The 16,544-nt window shown below is 40.0% G+C and overlaps 1 protein-coding gene across 1 annotated transcript in view; it reads left to right on the top strand.

The window, feature by feature from the left end:
• The first annotated feature begins 465 nt into the window (after positions 1-465).
• The window catches only part of LOC129725080 (uncharacterized), a 300,060-nt gene continuing 283,981 nt past the window's right edge, over positions 466-16,544 (top strand). Inside the window, exon 1 of the mRNA XM_055680493.1 lies at positions 466-2,665. Within this exon, the coding sequence (XP_055536468.1) occupies positions 2,384-2,665 (282 nt within the window). The 5' untranslated portion in view covers positions 466-2,383. The remainder of the gene's footprint in view (positions 2,666-16,544) is intronic.

Here is a 16,544-nt window from a genome sequence, read left to right as displayed (position 1 = left end):
AGTAAACGATACGCAACGTCACTCACTCTCAGTTAACCACACCAGCATATGCACCTTGTCATCTTCATCCAACACCCTTAATTGCGTGTGCCCCCATACAGCAAGTAGGTCTATTTGCACAAGTGGACTGCTGTACGATTATCTACTACTCAGCTGGTGCATCGCAATGCATAAACACTCAACATCACCCATACAGAGAATTATGCTAACCGTAGCGAGCTTGTTGATTCTTCTCAGTAATCGATTGGGGTGAGTGAGTCAGTCAGATGTCTGCTTCTGCTGCTGAAGGAAGGCAAAACGACTTTACACAGTAGTTGGTGAGAGCGCAAGAGGTGCGGTGTAGGTTTCTCCTAGCACGATCTCCTATATAGGAAGAAGGAAGTAGTCGATAGTCACTCACCGACCAGCTGATCGGTGGTGAGTATGTCAGTTGGATTGCTACTCCGTCAAACACGGCGGCGGTGAATATAGTTTGTTGCGGGTGTATTCGACTTGTGTGAAACGTGTTGAGCGCAAATTGTTGCGTGTGTGTTGTGTATCCGAATCTCTCGTGCTCTCCGTGCACGGTGGGTTATTGTGAGTATCGCGTAGGGCAGACGACAGCTCAGGCTCGCTATAGTCGCTGGCTCGCCGTAGTCCGTTCAGCATAGCAATGCTCAGTTAGCAATCAACAGTAAACAGAATCGGACGGAAAAGTAGGATTTTAGTTCCAGAATCGCAAACATCAGAAACCTCTCTTCTTGTTGTACAGTAGAACTTTACCAAATGAAGGAGCAAACATAACTTTATCTAGTTTGAGTGCAAAGCAACTAAGTGACACGGGCGACCGGAAAAGGCAATCTTCTGAAGCTACCATTAATATCCCGTGAATGAAATCCGAGACGAGGACATTTTCGTGAAAATGAGTGACACAAAAAGATGTTATTACGTGGATTTATCGAGTGGGGAGTAAACGTCTCCGAGTGTTAGCTTCCAGCACTTAGTCGCTGAACGGCTACCTATGGCAGAAAGATGTTCAGTGGTAGCACTTAGAACAGATTTAGTCAATTTAGAGCAGTTTGTCAAATTTTGTTGTTTCGTTTTCGTAAGCTTGTGACGAGTAGTTCTGGCTTTTTTTTGCTTCAATGCAAAAGGAAACCTGATAGAACCAGACAGGATATTGGCAAAACTTGCTCGTATCGGCAGACGTGAGCGAATGGGTTCTGCGTAAATTTAAAGGAAGAGGAAAACGAGAGAAATACGCTTGGCATCAATGAAGAATTGATTTTCTTGTCTACTCCTAGCGCCAGTGCAAAGGACGTTGCCTAACAAGCTTTACAGCGAGTGTAAACAGATACGCACAATTTTTTGTAAATTTCGTCAGGTTTTCCTAAGTAGCCAAGGGTAGACAGAGAGCTATAGTACCATCGCTTCGATTGGTTCAGGAAATTAAAACGTAAATAAATAAACTAGAAAAATTCGTTGAAGCCAGCGATTGTTGTAAAATACTGAGAATTGAAGAGAAGATGAATTATTAAAAAACGAAGCAAATTTTATGAATAATAGTGAAGAGCTGCACAGTGGAATGCAACAACCTCAAAGTATACACACATGAGGTAGAAAAAAATTATTGTGAGTGAAAATTAAAGCAAATAACCTTCCAGTAAAACCAAATGAATCGTAAAAGTTAATCAGTGTGTGCTATATAAACAATTTTATTTTCCGTCTTTAAAAATAAAGCAAAAAAAGCATCGATTCCTATCGAGAGAGCAATCACAGAGCGAGTGCAAGAAACAAATGAAAACAAAAATAAAACAAGCCATTCGGTTCAGCTGAGTGAGTTGTCGTGCAATAGCATTCGAGAAAAAAAAAATGAAGAAGGTGCACTCGTTAGAGGAAAGAATCCCATAACCTGATGTCAATGGACTTGTAAATCATACAATTTTCGTTTATATTTACGAATCTGGTGTGGCGTCGCGGCGAGTGCAACATTCCGGTTGGACCGAACCAAGTGTACAGAGTTTTGATGAAGAAGTGAATACAAGCGTTAGTTAGTGAGTGAGTGTGTTGAGAGAAATAAAATAGCAAATGCTCCAATTACGAGTGTTGATAAGTGGCTAAAAATAGAATTCCTTTTGGTAGTTGGACCCGTACGTTTGTTCACATTTTAAATCAGCCCTCGAAACGTGAGAAGATTCAGGGCGCAGTGAAAAGATTTAAATCGCTCTATTCAAAAGCACGTATATGTTTTGAAAACAATCAGCCTCTGTTTGGCTGTCCAAATGTGTGACGTTAGGTTCGTAGACAAAGATTCGGTTCATAATCACCCTTAAGTGTTAAGAAAAAAAAAAGAGCGAACCCTCTAGAGCCGCACTAACTAGCGGAACCAGTTTGGCACAAAAATATGGTTCCACAGCTGAATCACGACCTTCAAGTGATAGTGTCCCAACAGGAGATGATGGATACCGGTGTGGTGCAGATGCAGCAGATCACCACCAACGGGTTGCTCGACCAGCAACAACAAGTTCTGCAGGTCACCATGAACAGTAACGACCAGCTGATGGTGGTCCAGCAGCAACAGCAGCAGCATCAACAACAGCAGCAGCAACAGATGGCAACTCCGGTCCTGTTCGGGTCCCAAATGGTGGACAAAAACTCCAGCACGCCTTACACCGATGCGACACAGGTGAGTGAACTTCATATTTCGATTCGGAAAAACAATTTGTGCTAAAGACGACGATTTCGAGTGCTATAGAGATAAGACTTATCGTGCGTTGTGCTTGAGTGGAATCGAAGTAAGGCAATGCAGGCCGGTTGTGCTGTTGTACCCGGGTTGGGGGCGGGGGGGAGGTTTGGTGTTTTTGTTTTCCTTCGTGTGCAGACCCGGGCTCGCTTTCGGCAGCTCGCCGGGCAGTGTTTAATTTTATTGACCGGGATGATTAACGGCAAATGGAATTGTGAAATTCGTGATGGGTGATGAAGAGCGTGCGACGCAATTTACTCGCCAGGATTCTTGCCGTTTGATTTATTGGAACTGGAGAGGGGATGAATCAGCGAAACAGAACGTAATCTATTTGTGTACATAGTTTAAGCTGTGGAAAAATATCGCAACTTAGACAAGATTAGAAGATTGGTGGTTCTACTCCCCGGTGCCCTTTCGAAAGTAAGCTATCGAATTTTCTTAACTTATTCAATTGCGTGGTAGAGTCATGGGCTGAGAGTTTTCCGGTACGTAGAAAATTATTAATCTGGGTCGTTTACCTTGTTGATAAGAGCGATTTATAGACGCTAGATAGGATGAGGAAGGCTTACTCACGACCATTTTCTTGAGTAAATAAATTATTATTATGCTTACAGTCTGCGCTATCTGTCACTTCGTACATGATAGGGGCGATTTTTTAAACGTTAAATAGGATGTTGGTATACTTTTGACCATATTTTTGAGCAAATAAATCTTCGACAAATTCGTACATGAAGAGCTGACGATTAATGTAGAATGATTGGGACTGAGCAGCCAACTGCAGAAAACCCCCCAATCACAAAAATAGTTATTAGAGGTATTTTTCGCGAAACGTTGTGAGTACTCTCCAACTCATTTTTGATCACTTTTTCACCAATCCCAATTAAACGACATTAGCTATCACTCCGATTGAGGGTGGTCGGTATTACCGACTTTTCGAAAAACCGGTATTTCGGTATTCATAAAAATAAAAATCGGTAAAACCGGTGAAAAACCGGTATTTTTATTTTTTTTCTGACTAATACAAACCAGGGGCGACTCGTGGTCTTTAAACCTACTTGTTCAACTACAAAATTCTGAAAATCATAGTTTGGGGAAATAATGACAATCATGCCCGTGAAAAACGCAAGTCATTTTCTCTGTACTATTTGAAAATAAAACTGAGAAATAATAAAATATATACAGAAATTTTGATTTAAAATTTATTTTTTGCCTAGCATTTCAGGTCGCATCTATGTTACTGCATAATTATGTTTTTGCATTTATGAGTACCTATGCTTCATTACGACCCAGTTTTTTTTCTGTAAGATTTGGACCACTTGTTTTGATCTCTTGTGTATACGATCCAGATACAACACTGGATAAATTTAACAGTGTTTCGAAAACTTTAATGAATGACTTCAGTGATATGAATACGAAGAACATAATTTCGAAACTTATATTAATAAAAAACATGCAGATTTTTCTTTCAAATTTCCTTCACATCGCGAAACTTAGTTTTAAATTAATGTATAGATTGAAAATTCTTAGAGGAACAATTATTGAAACTGTTGAGAAGAGGAAATGAATGAAGAAGAAAATGAAATGACGATCAGACAAGAATTTACATTCTACGAATCCGAAGGAATCGAAGGTAAATGCTTCTCTATTCTGTTTGAAGCTCTTTAAACAGTTCTTCCAAATTCAGTTGATCCTGAGGAAGCATTTTTCTTAGCTAGAATTATTATAAAATTCGCTGCGGTTTGGGCAACAAAGCTTTGACCATGCTACAGCTATTTAAATTTCACTTTCTCAAGAATAAGGAGCAGTAATTTTTAGGACGAAATTCTTTATTGATTGATTATTTCATCCTGTAAACGCTTTGCATCAGGAACAACTTGTTCATAACTAGTCGCAACCTGTGCAATGCACACGGAGACGCCAAACAAAAAATTAATCTCTGACCCAAATTTATATTTATATATATTTTTTTTAGTTTTACCTTTAAATAGCACAAAACGAATAACGACTTACGTTTGTTCGCGGACAAGATTGTGATTACTGCCTCAAACTATGATTTTCAGAATTTGTAGTTGAACTGGTAGGTTCAATATTCACGGGTTGCCTCTGTAAGTATGAGTGTGTAAAGAGATTAGCTGTTCTACTTAAAGAATAAATGTCTTGCTTTATTGATATGAAGTTTTTTGACATATTATCGATACCCACAAATACATCATCTGAATCCAAGCAGAACAAACAAGAAGGAAACAAAAATTGACAAATAGGTTAGAGTAAATTAATATTCAATGTTGCTTTTGTCTAAATATATTTATTATATACACCGTCATGTGTTTTGTAAAGCCTACCTAAGATGGTAGCATTCATTAACCTTGCAATGATTTATGAATATTGTTAATTTTTTTAATTTTAAGAAAATTACCGGAAATATCGGTTTTTTCGCCTCTTCAATACCGGTATTTCGGTATTGGAACAAATATCGGTTTTACCGGTTTTGCCGGTTTTTGTTTTACCGGTAAACCACCCTACTCCGATTGCTTCAGGATTGTTTGTTTTTTGATTGCTCGAAATTTAATTTACGGATAATATTGCAACGACCGATGAGTGCGGAGATAAGCAGGATTTTTTTCTGGGAATCCCCAAATCACACCAAGTCGTGTGAAATTTAAATGCGTAGATGACATCACCGTCCCGAAATGATAAACGTACTCCACTGTGATTCTGGAACGTTTTGTAATCAAAACTGTTGATTTCTAGAGTGTTGTTCGGGAAGTGTTGTACTTTGCAAGTTGATTTATGATTTTGAGAACAAAGCCTTCCTACTTTTTTGGAACACCTGTTTATCGATATATTTTTCTGCAAATCTTGATAGAGCTAAAATTTGTGTTTGGCTTTCGAAATGAAGTGGAAAGGTAATATATTTGCTTAATTTTTTCAATGTCGAATTTTTGTCAATAAGGTTCTGCGCGTAATTTTTATTTATTCCTATTATTAGTCCGCTTCAGTTTCAGAAAAACTAGCTTTATTATTTTTTGGTGCTTGGAGAGTGAAATTTAGTGATAAACGTTGGTAATTTCCATTAAAAAAGTGAGTAATTGCTTCTCGCAAATATCCGGAAAAAGTAAATCGAAAAAAAAATCAGATAAACAGGGACTCAAAATTCGGCTTAAAACTGTGGTGTAATTACGTAATATTTTGACCTCTAGGGTTCTTTTGATTGGAGAAAGTTGTAACTGTTTGAATAATTTAAACCTGAAAACGAATCAACAAAACCAATAAATCTGATTAAATTCAGCTTCTTCGAGTAAACATTAAATTTTTAGAAATATTCTAACGTTCAACAGAATACAACTCACAGTTAACTAGGAAACTGCTAACTTTTTTTAACTACTGCTTATTGAATTAGCATAGTCAACTAGAAATATAAAAATAGTCGTACGTATGTGTAGGATTAATTTTTCAGCATATCTGCGTATTACCAAAATATAACTTCCTTTCCGTCCTATCCGTTTGTTTGTGCGTCCGTCGTTCCATTTTTTGTGCATCAAAATAGTTCTTCCGTCCAGGTTGTATCCATCTAAAAATAGAACCGCTTCTTTACTGACTTGTCTTTTGTTCCCCGGCTTCTAATAACCAGTTTTGCTTAGGTCCCCGATAATCCAATTTGTTAGGCGGCGTCATGCTTCTTACAAGTCGCTGTAGGCAAATAAATCGCGGATTTCTGCTAATCGTGCTGTTTTTTACTCCAAATATTATTTTTTTGGCAAGTTTACTTTGTGATCCCGCTCAATACTTGTTAGTTAAATTCTGTTTCGATACAATTCTGGTCGTGACAGAAACCTTAGAATAATTTTCAAAGTTCTTAGCTTAGCTTTGCTTAGTTCTGACTGTACATATCAATGGTTGCTACTCCGTGATGTGTTCGAGCCACAATGCACAATGAATCAACTAAAAAAACGACTGATACTTCTCATTGTGCATCATTCAATGCCCCAATTTTTTATGGACCAACAACGGCGCCGGTCACGTCCTTACAGTCAGGTGGGGATATCGTCGGTTTCGTGCAACAGCGGCACAACTCAATTTTTGCCATTTTAAAATTTTGGTGTCAAACGATGCCAAATAGGGTTAAGTTTTATTTCATGAAGACTCGTTTTAAAATTCACAAAAAAAAATGAAAAAAAACTAGGTTTCGTGGATGTGACAAAGGAAATTTTAAACGCTAATTTTTCAATTCCTTTTCATTGGAACTACGAATCCCGAGTTGTACCAGTGCCGCACGAGACCTACAAGAAGAAAGGAATGTTAGAATGTAGTTTTTGATTTGTTAGAGATCGAGTATACCTCTGCATCCCTACAAAGAACACGGAAGGGAGTTTTTGTTAGTGGATGGGTTTTTGATCAGGATTAACTTTGATAAGTGAAGTGACCACGATTCAATTGGATAAATGTAACAATAAAGATATGATCATGTATATAATGTGAGATAAATAAAAATGAATTATAAAATACAATAAGAAGTATTAGGGCATGTAAAGAAGATCTCGGTTGACTGCCTTTCCTAACTGAAATTTTCGAATTTTTAACGTAGGAAACGCAAAAAAAAAATACACGGAAAGTGTCCGTTACATTGTGTTTCCAAAAATAGGTGATGAATTTTTATGAGACTAATCAATGACACAATCAATAGTTGTTGTTGTGCTCCTTTCTGCAGCTGAAACATGAGTTGAAATAAGTTATTGCAACGTTTGCACAGACGTGTCGCTTCTTTCTACAACTATTCACCGCGTAAAGTCGTCCAAACAGATCATCCACACGTTCAGGCATCTACCACAATCACGGACGTTATCGGAAAAAACGGAAAAATCGGAGCACCGAGATACGATGATTCACAGGTCGAGCGAAACAGAAACGACCCTGCACGGCCGTAGACCATTTTATGAGACGTTTCAGAACTCAATCTATGAATAAAATTTTAACAGAAAACATTAAAATGCCAACATAACGCACGTAAAAGCAACACCAACATCAGCATATACCGTGCATTCTATCCTACCAGTGAAATGGTCTATACACGTTTATCAGTGTATGTGCTGGAAATACCACTTATCTTCATAAGCAAACGCTTAAAGAATGTGTGATGAAGATCGAGATAAAAACAGCAGGAAAAATATTGCAATCCACACACGCGACATTTTTCTGCACTTTCAGTGAGGCGTACTAGAAGGCGTCGAATATTTTTTACTGGATATGAGCTCGAATATCAACCTCTAACAAAATCGAAACACTAATTTGTACATCTCTTACTGAATCCTTTGAAATTGTTGTATATTCGAGCGCCTTTATAACCTACAGCAACCTCTCACTTCAAGTGCACTACATAAAAACTGATGAAAAAACACTTGAAATGTAAACTTTTACTAAGCAAACAATTAACACGTGCTGACGATAGCCAAGCTTCTGCCCAAAATAATGAATTTTATTATATCCGTTACGGTACGTATCATGGCTGGTTTATCAATTAGAGCTTTTAAAAAGTATTAAGCATAAAAAATAAACCATTTCCGTTTTAAAAGCAAACAATACTTCTTATTTTTCGAATTATGAAACAATTAATTAAACAAAATTAAACAAAATTAGAAATATGGGATATAGACTCCGAAAATGTTATCTCGAATTTAATCATTTTTGTGCGATCTTTTTTCAGTAAAAGAGTGCCAAAACTGATAGAATGGACATTTTAAGCTACCAATTTCAGTGTTTTTTTTTTCAACAAGTTTATTAAACAATTTTTATTTTTTTCAACAAATTTATTTATTAAATAACAACAAATAAAGAGAAAACTCCACTTTGAGCCACCACTTCAAGTTTTCAGTACGTTTCACCTTAAAGATAGATAGTTAAGATAGTTTACAGTTTCAATGTGAAAAAAGCGTAAATTTTCGCTAGCGAAACCTGTCGTGAAAACTCGGTTGTGGAACACACAGGTATTCCAACAGTTTTTAGATTTCGTTGGATCAAATTTGTTTACAGTTCCAAGCGGAGTGAAATTTTTGCAGGTTGGCTTTTTCACGCGCGTGAAAAATTAAACATTGTGTAAGAGATTTTTACTTCGCTTAGAACTCTAAAAAGGCCTACTAAAGAAAGTCAGTTGCAGTGAAAACTTCTTCGTTTCATTTTCACTATTCTAAATTCTCTGAAAATTCATTATTCTGTGATTATTGTGTGAACTGTAACTTTGTGAATTCGGTTTGTGTATTGTACAGTGGAATTACGCGACTGGTGATGAGAAGAAATCGGCATTCGCAAACCCGCTCTTTGATCGGTTTTGGTGTTTAATTTTGATAGCTGCTGGTCTATTTTTATTTTCGCTTTACCAAGCCCCGATTTAGGGTTGTGAGGTCGGTAATTACTGATTTGTCTTTCGCGTACCCCCTGAATGCTTTCGAGTACTCCCAGGGGCACGCGTACCTCAGGCTGAAATAAAGGAATATGTCTTACAAAAAAAAGTTAAAGGATTGTTATAGTAGAATTGCATTAGTTTTATTTGAATTTCAGTTTAAAAAATTGTTCCTAATCGTTTGTGTTTAATCGTGAATGATGAGAAGTAAACTTTTGTGGGGGTCCAGGGGTCATGGCCCCCAGTGATCCTCTTTCCCTAAATCCGGCTAAGTGCTTTACCAATGGTACGTTAAAGATCATTTAGTTTGATTTTCAGCAAATTTTATTGCGTGACCGTGAATGATGCGCGTCAAATGTTTCATCAGAGTATGACAGATTCTTACAAGGATGAAAATCTAGTGTATCTAACAGGGTGCTACGGGTTTATTGGAAGTGAAAGTTGATAAAGATTGGTTGTAATTTTCGAAGAACTCCGTTAGTGAAAATGTTTTTTATTCTGTATTGGTCTAGATTACTTTCAGTTACTGTGATCAGTTAGTCGAAGATTAACATGATAGGAATAAATCTAGTCTTTAATTGAGGGTCAATGTTTCATGCAATGAATATATTCATCCTAGGATGAATAATGGAACAAATCCCCCAAACAACTTGAAAGTTAGTTATATACGGTCTAAGCACTACTAGAATAACTTTTATCCGAATATATTTATTACTATCAGCTATTGGTACCCGATTTTCCGCTACTGCCGGGGCGGAACCTGGCAATCGATGCTATCGCTGCTTGTATTCCTGTCAAGTAAAGTTCCAACCTGGCCCGTGTCACGCATGTTTTCGCGTTTCTGATCGCCATCAAGCGTTTTGCGAACGGGCCTCGCACACACACACGCGTAGCAAAACACTTCGAGGTGGCAGCTCAGGTGACCGACGCCGTCTGACAGGGTGCCTACCGTTTACTGTTTATTATTAACCATCACATTTCGCCCGTCGCATCACCATCCCTTTGCGCGTCATAAAATACGCCAGTTTGTGGCTCTGAGACGGGTCGCAAAATTTCGGATAATAAACCTGTTCGGGTAACAAAGTCTCACTTGTTTCCTGTCCACGCGCGAGCGGGGAGTTGCTACAGCCCTGAGTTTTGCGAAAAGAAATTTCAAGGAAGCCAAAGAAGTAGTAGGTAGCATATCGCTGGAATAAATCAAAAAGGGAAACGCTGAGTAACCCCCCACCACACTACCAGCATCCAGAGGGGCCAAAGCTTGTTCGTCGAGTTCCTGTATACCTACTGGGTCTTGCTGGGTAACCCAAAGTGGCAGAGAGACAGAAAGGAATGATAAAACATAAATTTAACTTCCCGAACTGTTCACGTACTGATTTTTCCCTCTACTTCGTTAGTTCTTTCGTGTTCGTCCCCGGTCATGACTGGCTGACTGGCCATTTTTTGCCCCATAACTTATATCTCCTCTAGATTAAACATAAATTTCCATATAATCTAGACGCATTCTTCCCAGCCTTGCTCACTCCGGGATCAGTCCCTGGGCAGTTCTGCTCTGACAGCATCGCAGCAGTGCAGCACTGCAAGCCGAACTATTATACGATATTATGCAGACAACGAATAAAAGGAACAAAAAATCGTCTCAACGAGAAAAGTTCGCTATTCGCTGGAGCTCGTCTTGCGGAAAAGTTTGATGGAATCCGAATTTTAACGAGTCAATTGAGCCACGATACTGGTAGACCATTCTTTCTGTGCGGAGCTTGCCTCTCGCGAAGGTGAAGTTCTTAAATCTTTCTGTTAATTAACAGTTAACACGAGTCTAAGCTAGATGCCGAATTTTAAAACAACAACGTAGTGCGTGACGCAGATCAGCTTGCCATTCGAATCAACAACAGTAACGATTTCAAATGAGCTCAAGACAGGTTTTAATTAATCTTTATCTATCGTAAATCATCACGCAATTTCATTTTCACCCAGTTGTGGGTTTGATTGGGAAGGCTCGCGTTAACTGGCTACAGGCAAAAATTTGCCCCGATTCCGGACGCAATTCTGAACTAGGTGTCTGTTACTAGCGACAATGATCTATATAACAATTAACACCTCTTAAGCTTGCTGGACAGGCGCAACTGCCGAGAAATAAAACAAAATGATTAGTTTGGGCGTCACCTTCACTACGACTGACCAACTGAAGGTTGCGAGAAAACACAAACGAAAAACTACTAATGCTGGTTCATAATTCTTCCCGGGGGGTACTAGGGCCGTACCGACGACGACGACGACCCCCACAATATCAACGCGGGCTGACGACCGACGCGACGCGCTTGTTGGCTAAATTACCGTGGTATCCGTGTTGTGTTTTGGATGATAATATTTAATAATTCATATCGATGTTGGCAGAGCACCGGCACCGGCGGAACGCGACGCACTTCGCGGAATGGTAACGCCCGGTAACCTGTGTGCCGTCTGCATGAGGTTTCGCCAGGGATTTTAATTTTTAATTGATTTTTTTCCTGTTTGCAACTACTTAGCACGCGGAAAAGACTGCGGAGAATGGATGTGTTTTCTTTAATTGCGCGCGGGGTGAATTTTATTTGGATAATAACTGGATATTATTTGCGGCTACTCTTTTTGTTTTAGTTTGAAGAATGACGTGAATTAAGCAGCTGGTTGATTAATTGCTGCAGAACTTTTATTTATTGGGAAAACCCCAGATTAATACACCTGAACGGCAAGAGTATTTACTTCACAAGGGCTTTGACATATCCAATTGCCACGCGATGTATTCATGAGATGTCGTGAAAATCGTTTAAAATCTGTCCACGTGATATGTGGACGGCCCCTAAGTGCTTGTGAATTAGTCGAATACTACACTTAGCTTTTGTATCCATCGAATTACTATAGGATATGTTCAAAATTTATTTAATGCTCGCGAAATAAGGATCACATCGCCTACCATGGCCAAGGATGGAAAAAACATATCGCATAACAATCATTCGGGAATCATTTCTGAACGATCTCAGCAAACCATCGTTATTAAAAATTACACATTCTCACGCATGCAAGAGACAAAACTTAGAGCAAAGAAATATATGGTGGCTTTCTTTGATGATTTTGCTTCAGTATTGCCTGTTTTATGCGAAGCGAGCAACATATAGCGAGTGTTTCACGAACTAATCGTGAAAGATTGCACTCGAGCAATCGCAACGATTCTTTCAAATGTTGATTGCTTGTAGGCGACATTCATGTGACATCGTGTGACATTCGTGGAGACGCAGAAGTGAACTCGGTCTCGTAACAACGTGTGTCGGACTCCTTTTCCTTACTTGCCTTAACGACCTTAAGTCGGTGTCGTTATTGATCAAAAAAAAGTAAGAGTTACTGAATTGTTGAACATTGAAAATAGTAAAAAATCCCAAAAAACTATCTATGTGATTCTCTGTGAAACTCCACTAGCTCAGGTCAATCACGGAGGTGCAACTACGATGTGTGCGGTTATCAATGCTCATGCTCATGCTCAAGTGCAGTGGAATCACGCTTCTAGTAATGGATGGGAAAAATACTACCCCGAACCGACCCCGGAAAGTCCGCTCTCATATCAATTTTGGCGTTCTATTCGAATACCGCTTACTGTTTGATTTTCATGTTTGCTTTTCAGTAAATTTTATTGTGTGACCGTGAACGTTGCGCGTGAAATATTTCATCAGAGTATGACAGCTCGTTACAAGGATGAAAATCTAGTGTATTTGTTCATTGAAAGAGATGGATGTATTTTTCGTAGGATTTCGCTAGTTAAAATGATTTTTACAAGCATTGATTCCAAGTATTACGACAGTGTTTTGTGCAATTTTAGTAGATTATGGGCATCACACTGGCATTTTAATAAGTCTCTGATTACAAAACATTTTGTAATGATAATTTACACCACAGCACGTTTGAAATGTTATTTTTCTAGTTTAATTAGAACAAATACACACACACATTTGCTTCGTTTCCGAAACTGAGTGGATTGTCTTATGTCATACTGTTTTACATTCATCCTAATTCAAAAGCACACTTTTAGAGCTAATTTATTGCTTTGGTGGAAAGGCAAAAAGGTTTCCAATTGAGTGTTAAAACGAAACTTTTCCAACGGAACTGAAATCAGCAAAACTACGATGCATAACGCAACCGGTGGCGACAAATTGTGAACTAATCAGCGTCATTTTTTTTTATTTATTCTCTCCTGTGAACTATGGCAGAGTTTGGTCGGGCCGCGTGAGACTCCTCAAGCAGCCCTTGTCAGCACGTCGGCCCATTAGTAGTCGCCTGCACGTTCGTAACGGGGACACTTCCTTGTCCGTCGGCTCGGCTCAGCTGTGCTGCTGCGGTGTGTGGCAAACACACGATTGTTGACCAGTCATATGTATCGATAATAGTTACTGTCACCGATCGTCATCACGCGCGCACCGCCACTCTGTCCTCAAATATACAAGCGTAGAAGCGCGCGCGCAGCTAGTGCTCGTGGTGTCCCGCGATCTAACATCAGCAAAAGTTGTTGCCTGATGCAAGCCAGAGCTGCCCTAAGCTGACCGACTGTTTGTACAAATAGTTTTCGCAATTTGCCATACATGCTGTCACCGCGCGTCGCTCGGTCACACGTCCTATACAGTTTTGTGTTAGAATGTGAAGAAATTTGTAAACAGCAAAACGGCTGGCAGAGGCCCTCAAAATGGGTCACCGGGCGCCGTGCTGTTTTCACCTCTCTGTCTCGCTAGGGACATTAATTACGAAGGCAGTGCGTTAGTCTTTGAGCCGCCCCCTCTTGACCGTGGAGAAGGACTGATTCTGATCCGGCCGCGCTCAGTTCAGCTTACCTTGGGCGGAATCGACGATGTTCATTTTTCAACGGTTTTAATTGTGCTTAAATTAGAAGTTTGTTTTTCCTCATTGCCTGTCCCGATGATTAGTTGGATGCTCGATCAACTGTGCAAATACGTGATTTTTCGAAGTAGGGAACGCTACCGGTTGTAATGCCAACCAGCCACAACGGCCAGCCCTGCTTCCGCGGAGAAACGCAAAAGGGGTGAACCGAATGGCTTTTTACGACCGATTTGATGCGCGTAAATTCATCTGCCCTGACAGGAGGCTAGTTAATTGACGGTAAATGTGCGCGAAGTTGGCGGCCAAATAAAAGCAGCTCAATCATACAAGATCAAGTGCTTTTCACTACTGACGGCTCGCATTACACTCTGCTGGTCGAATGCAGTTTCATTGCGTCCATTTGACACCCAGCAATCCTCTCGTTTCGCGTGCGAATAGTTGTCAGCAGCGTAGCGGGGGATGACATTGCGGCATTCGGCCTCAAATGTAGGTTAATCATCCCAAAGCGGCTCCCCATATCTGACCCTGGGCGCTACTGCTGGTGGGGCAAAAACGCTAAAACTAGTTTACGAATGCCATTCTACAGTGGCGCGAGGTAGGAGACGCGTACGCGGAGGTTGGTGGCTATGACCGTAAATTTAGAATTAGAATTCTACCGCGAGACGGAACGTGTGGCAAATGGAGAAACGTGTCGTGCTCTCTTTTGAAAATTACGTTCTCAACCTTGCGACCGCGAAATCGTTTGCGCAGTTTTCTTCCAAATATGCGCGTACGGTTGCCGGATTGCCTTGCGCGCTCACGTTTGTTGTGTATAGCAAAAAGGACAGCGATCGGCGTATGCGGGAAGTAAATGGCGATGATCTTGGAAACCGATGCCGCTCTGCCTTCGCCGAGCATCAGCACAGCATCCTCATCATGGCTTGTTCGCAGTTTAAGTGGTTCCATTTTTCGCGTAAAAGCAACGTAGAATTAGATCCACCCGTTTAACGGCAGCATCAAGGATGTGAACTTAAATGCTATTCACGGAATAGGATGTGTCCACTTTTTTCCGCTCACAAATTGGCGTCTCCAAAACCCGATTCCTGCAAACGACGTTGGCCTTTCTCTGATAGCCTCGTTCTAGAAAGAAAGCTCTGTCAACGCAAGCATGGTAACGAGCAGAAAGTTGTAAGTAGATCACACCGTGTTCATCTCAAAGAGCAACCGGGGGTTCCGAGAAAAATACTACACCATGAAAGCACACCATCAGCGAGCAACGTTTGTCAGAACAATTTAAATCTCTAATTTAATTTTAATTTGAAACCGAAAGTGGATTATTTTTCTTCGTCTGAGGCCGGCTTTCGTTCTTTCTATATCTCTCACTGTTCTGTATCTGTTTCTGTCTCTCGGCTTCTCGGTGAAACCATCCTCCGTCACTAATGGGAAGGTTGGACGGAATTGTTATGGCTCAAGTCCAAGGATTTTTCGCTGGACTTGCAAAAGTGAAAAGGAGCAAAGTTTCTCCTCGCCGCCGCCGTTAGTGTGGCTCGCTTTGATGAGGGGGAAGTGCTTTAATCTTTTTCGGAAAATGAACTTGTTTGATGGCAATGGCGCTCCGGCCTGCACCAGTCAGTAGTTTGCCGAGTGGCAGCACCACTACCGCATGATCAAACGATTCCCGCTGGCGAATGTTGATTGTGTCGCTTAAAACGTTGTTGGAAAGTGCTTCTCTCAGTTCCTTCGGTAATCCTGTGCGCGCCTAATGGTGGGAATTGGGTTGCGGAACAAGTTGAACTTTGAAGGATGCCTGCTTGCGAAAGGGGAGATTTCTGGGGTGATACTTTGAACTGAATAATTACGTTATTTCGGTTCCTAGAAGGATGGCTGATTGCGGACAAAATTGCTCACTCGAATGTGTTGGCTTGTCTACGGGACTAAATCTGAACTCGATATAAATAATGTCATAAGTGCGTGGTGGAATTGAAATGGTAGCTTGTTTTCATATCATAATAAAATTTATAATACAAGAAAACGCCAGCCTCGAAATGACTATTTCAGTTGAAATTCAAACGAAAGTGCAACGGAATGGTTTCTATAAAAATGAACGCTGCAGAAAGTTTCTTTCCAATGCAATCATTTTTATAACGTTATTATATCTAGCTAACGCTACAAAACTCAAATCAAGTCCCAGACGCTTAATTGTTTTGACATGAAGGAAATAGTGTGAAATGGGTACTCGGTTTTTACCGTTTCCCGGCAGAGTGAGCGTTTTACAACTCGCTGCAATTGTAGTATCCTGCAGAAATGCAGAGCATTTAAATATAATGAGTTTTTGTTGGCTTTAGTTAGACGCTGATTGTTGGAAGACATTCACCTTTCTCTTCTAGGGGTTGTGTTTTACATTTATTTATATGTTTAAATATTATATTTTATTTCCTATTAACCATCCACTTTTGCGAGCAATTATATCGCGGTCATTGGTGGACTGGAGTGCCCAGAACTGGGCGTGTTAGAAGGTACACTAATTGTTTGAATTGGGAAGCCATTTAGTGGAATGAAGTTGCTATATTATAATGTTATTTTGATTGCGTAAAT

This window comes from Wyeomyia smithii, chromosome 2, assembly GCF_029784165.1.
Source record: "Wyeomyia smithii strain HCP4-BCI-WySm-NY-G18 chromosome 2, ASM2978416v1, whole genome shotgun sequence".
Classification (NCBI taxonomy): domain Eukaryota; kingdom Metazoa; phylum Arthropoda; class Insecta; order Diptera; family Culicidae; genus Wyeomyia; species Wyeomyia smithii.
Note: the sequence above shows the minus strand (reverse complement) of the source record. Positions and strands in the feature narration are given on the sequence as shown.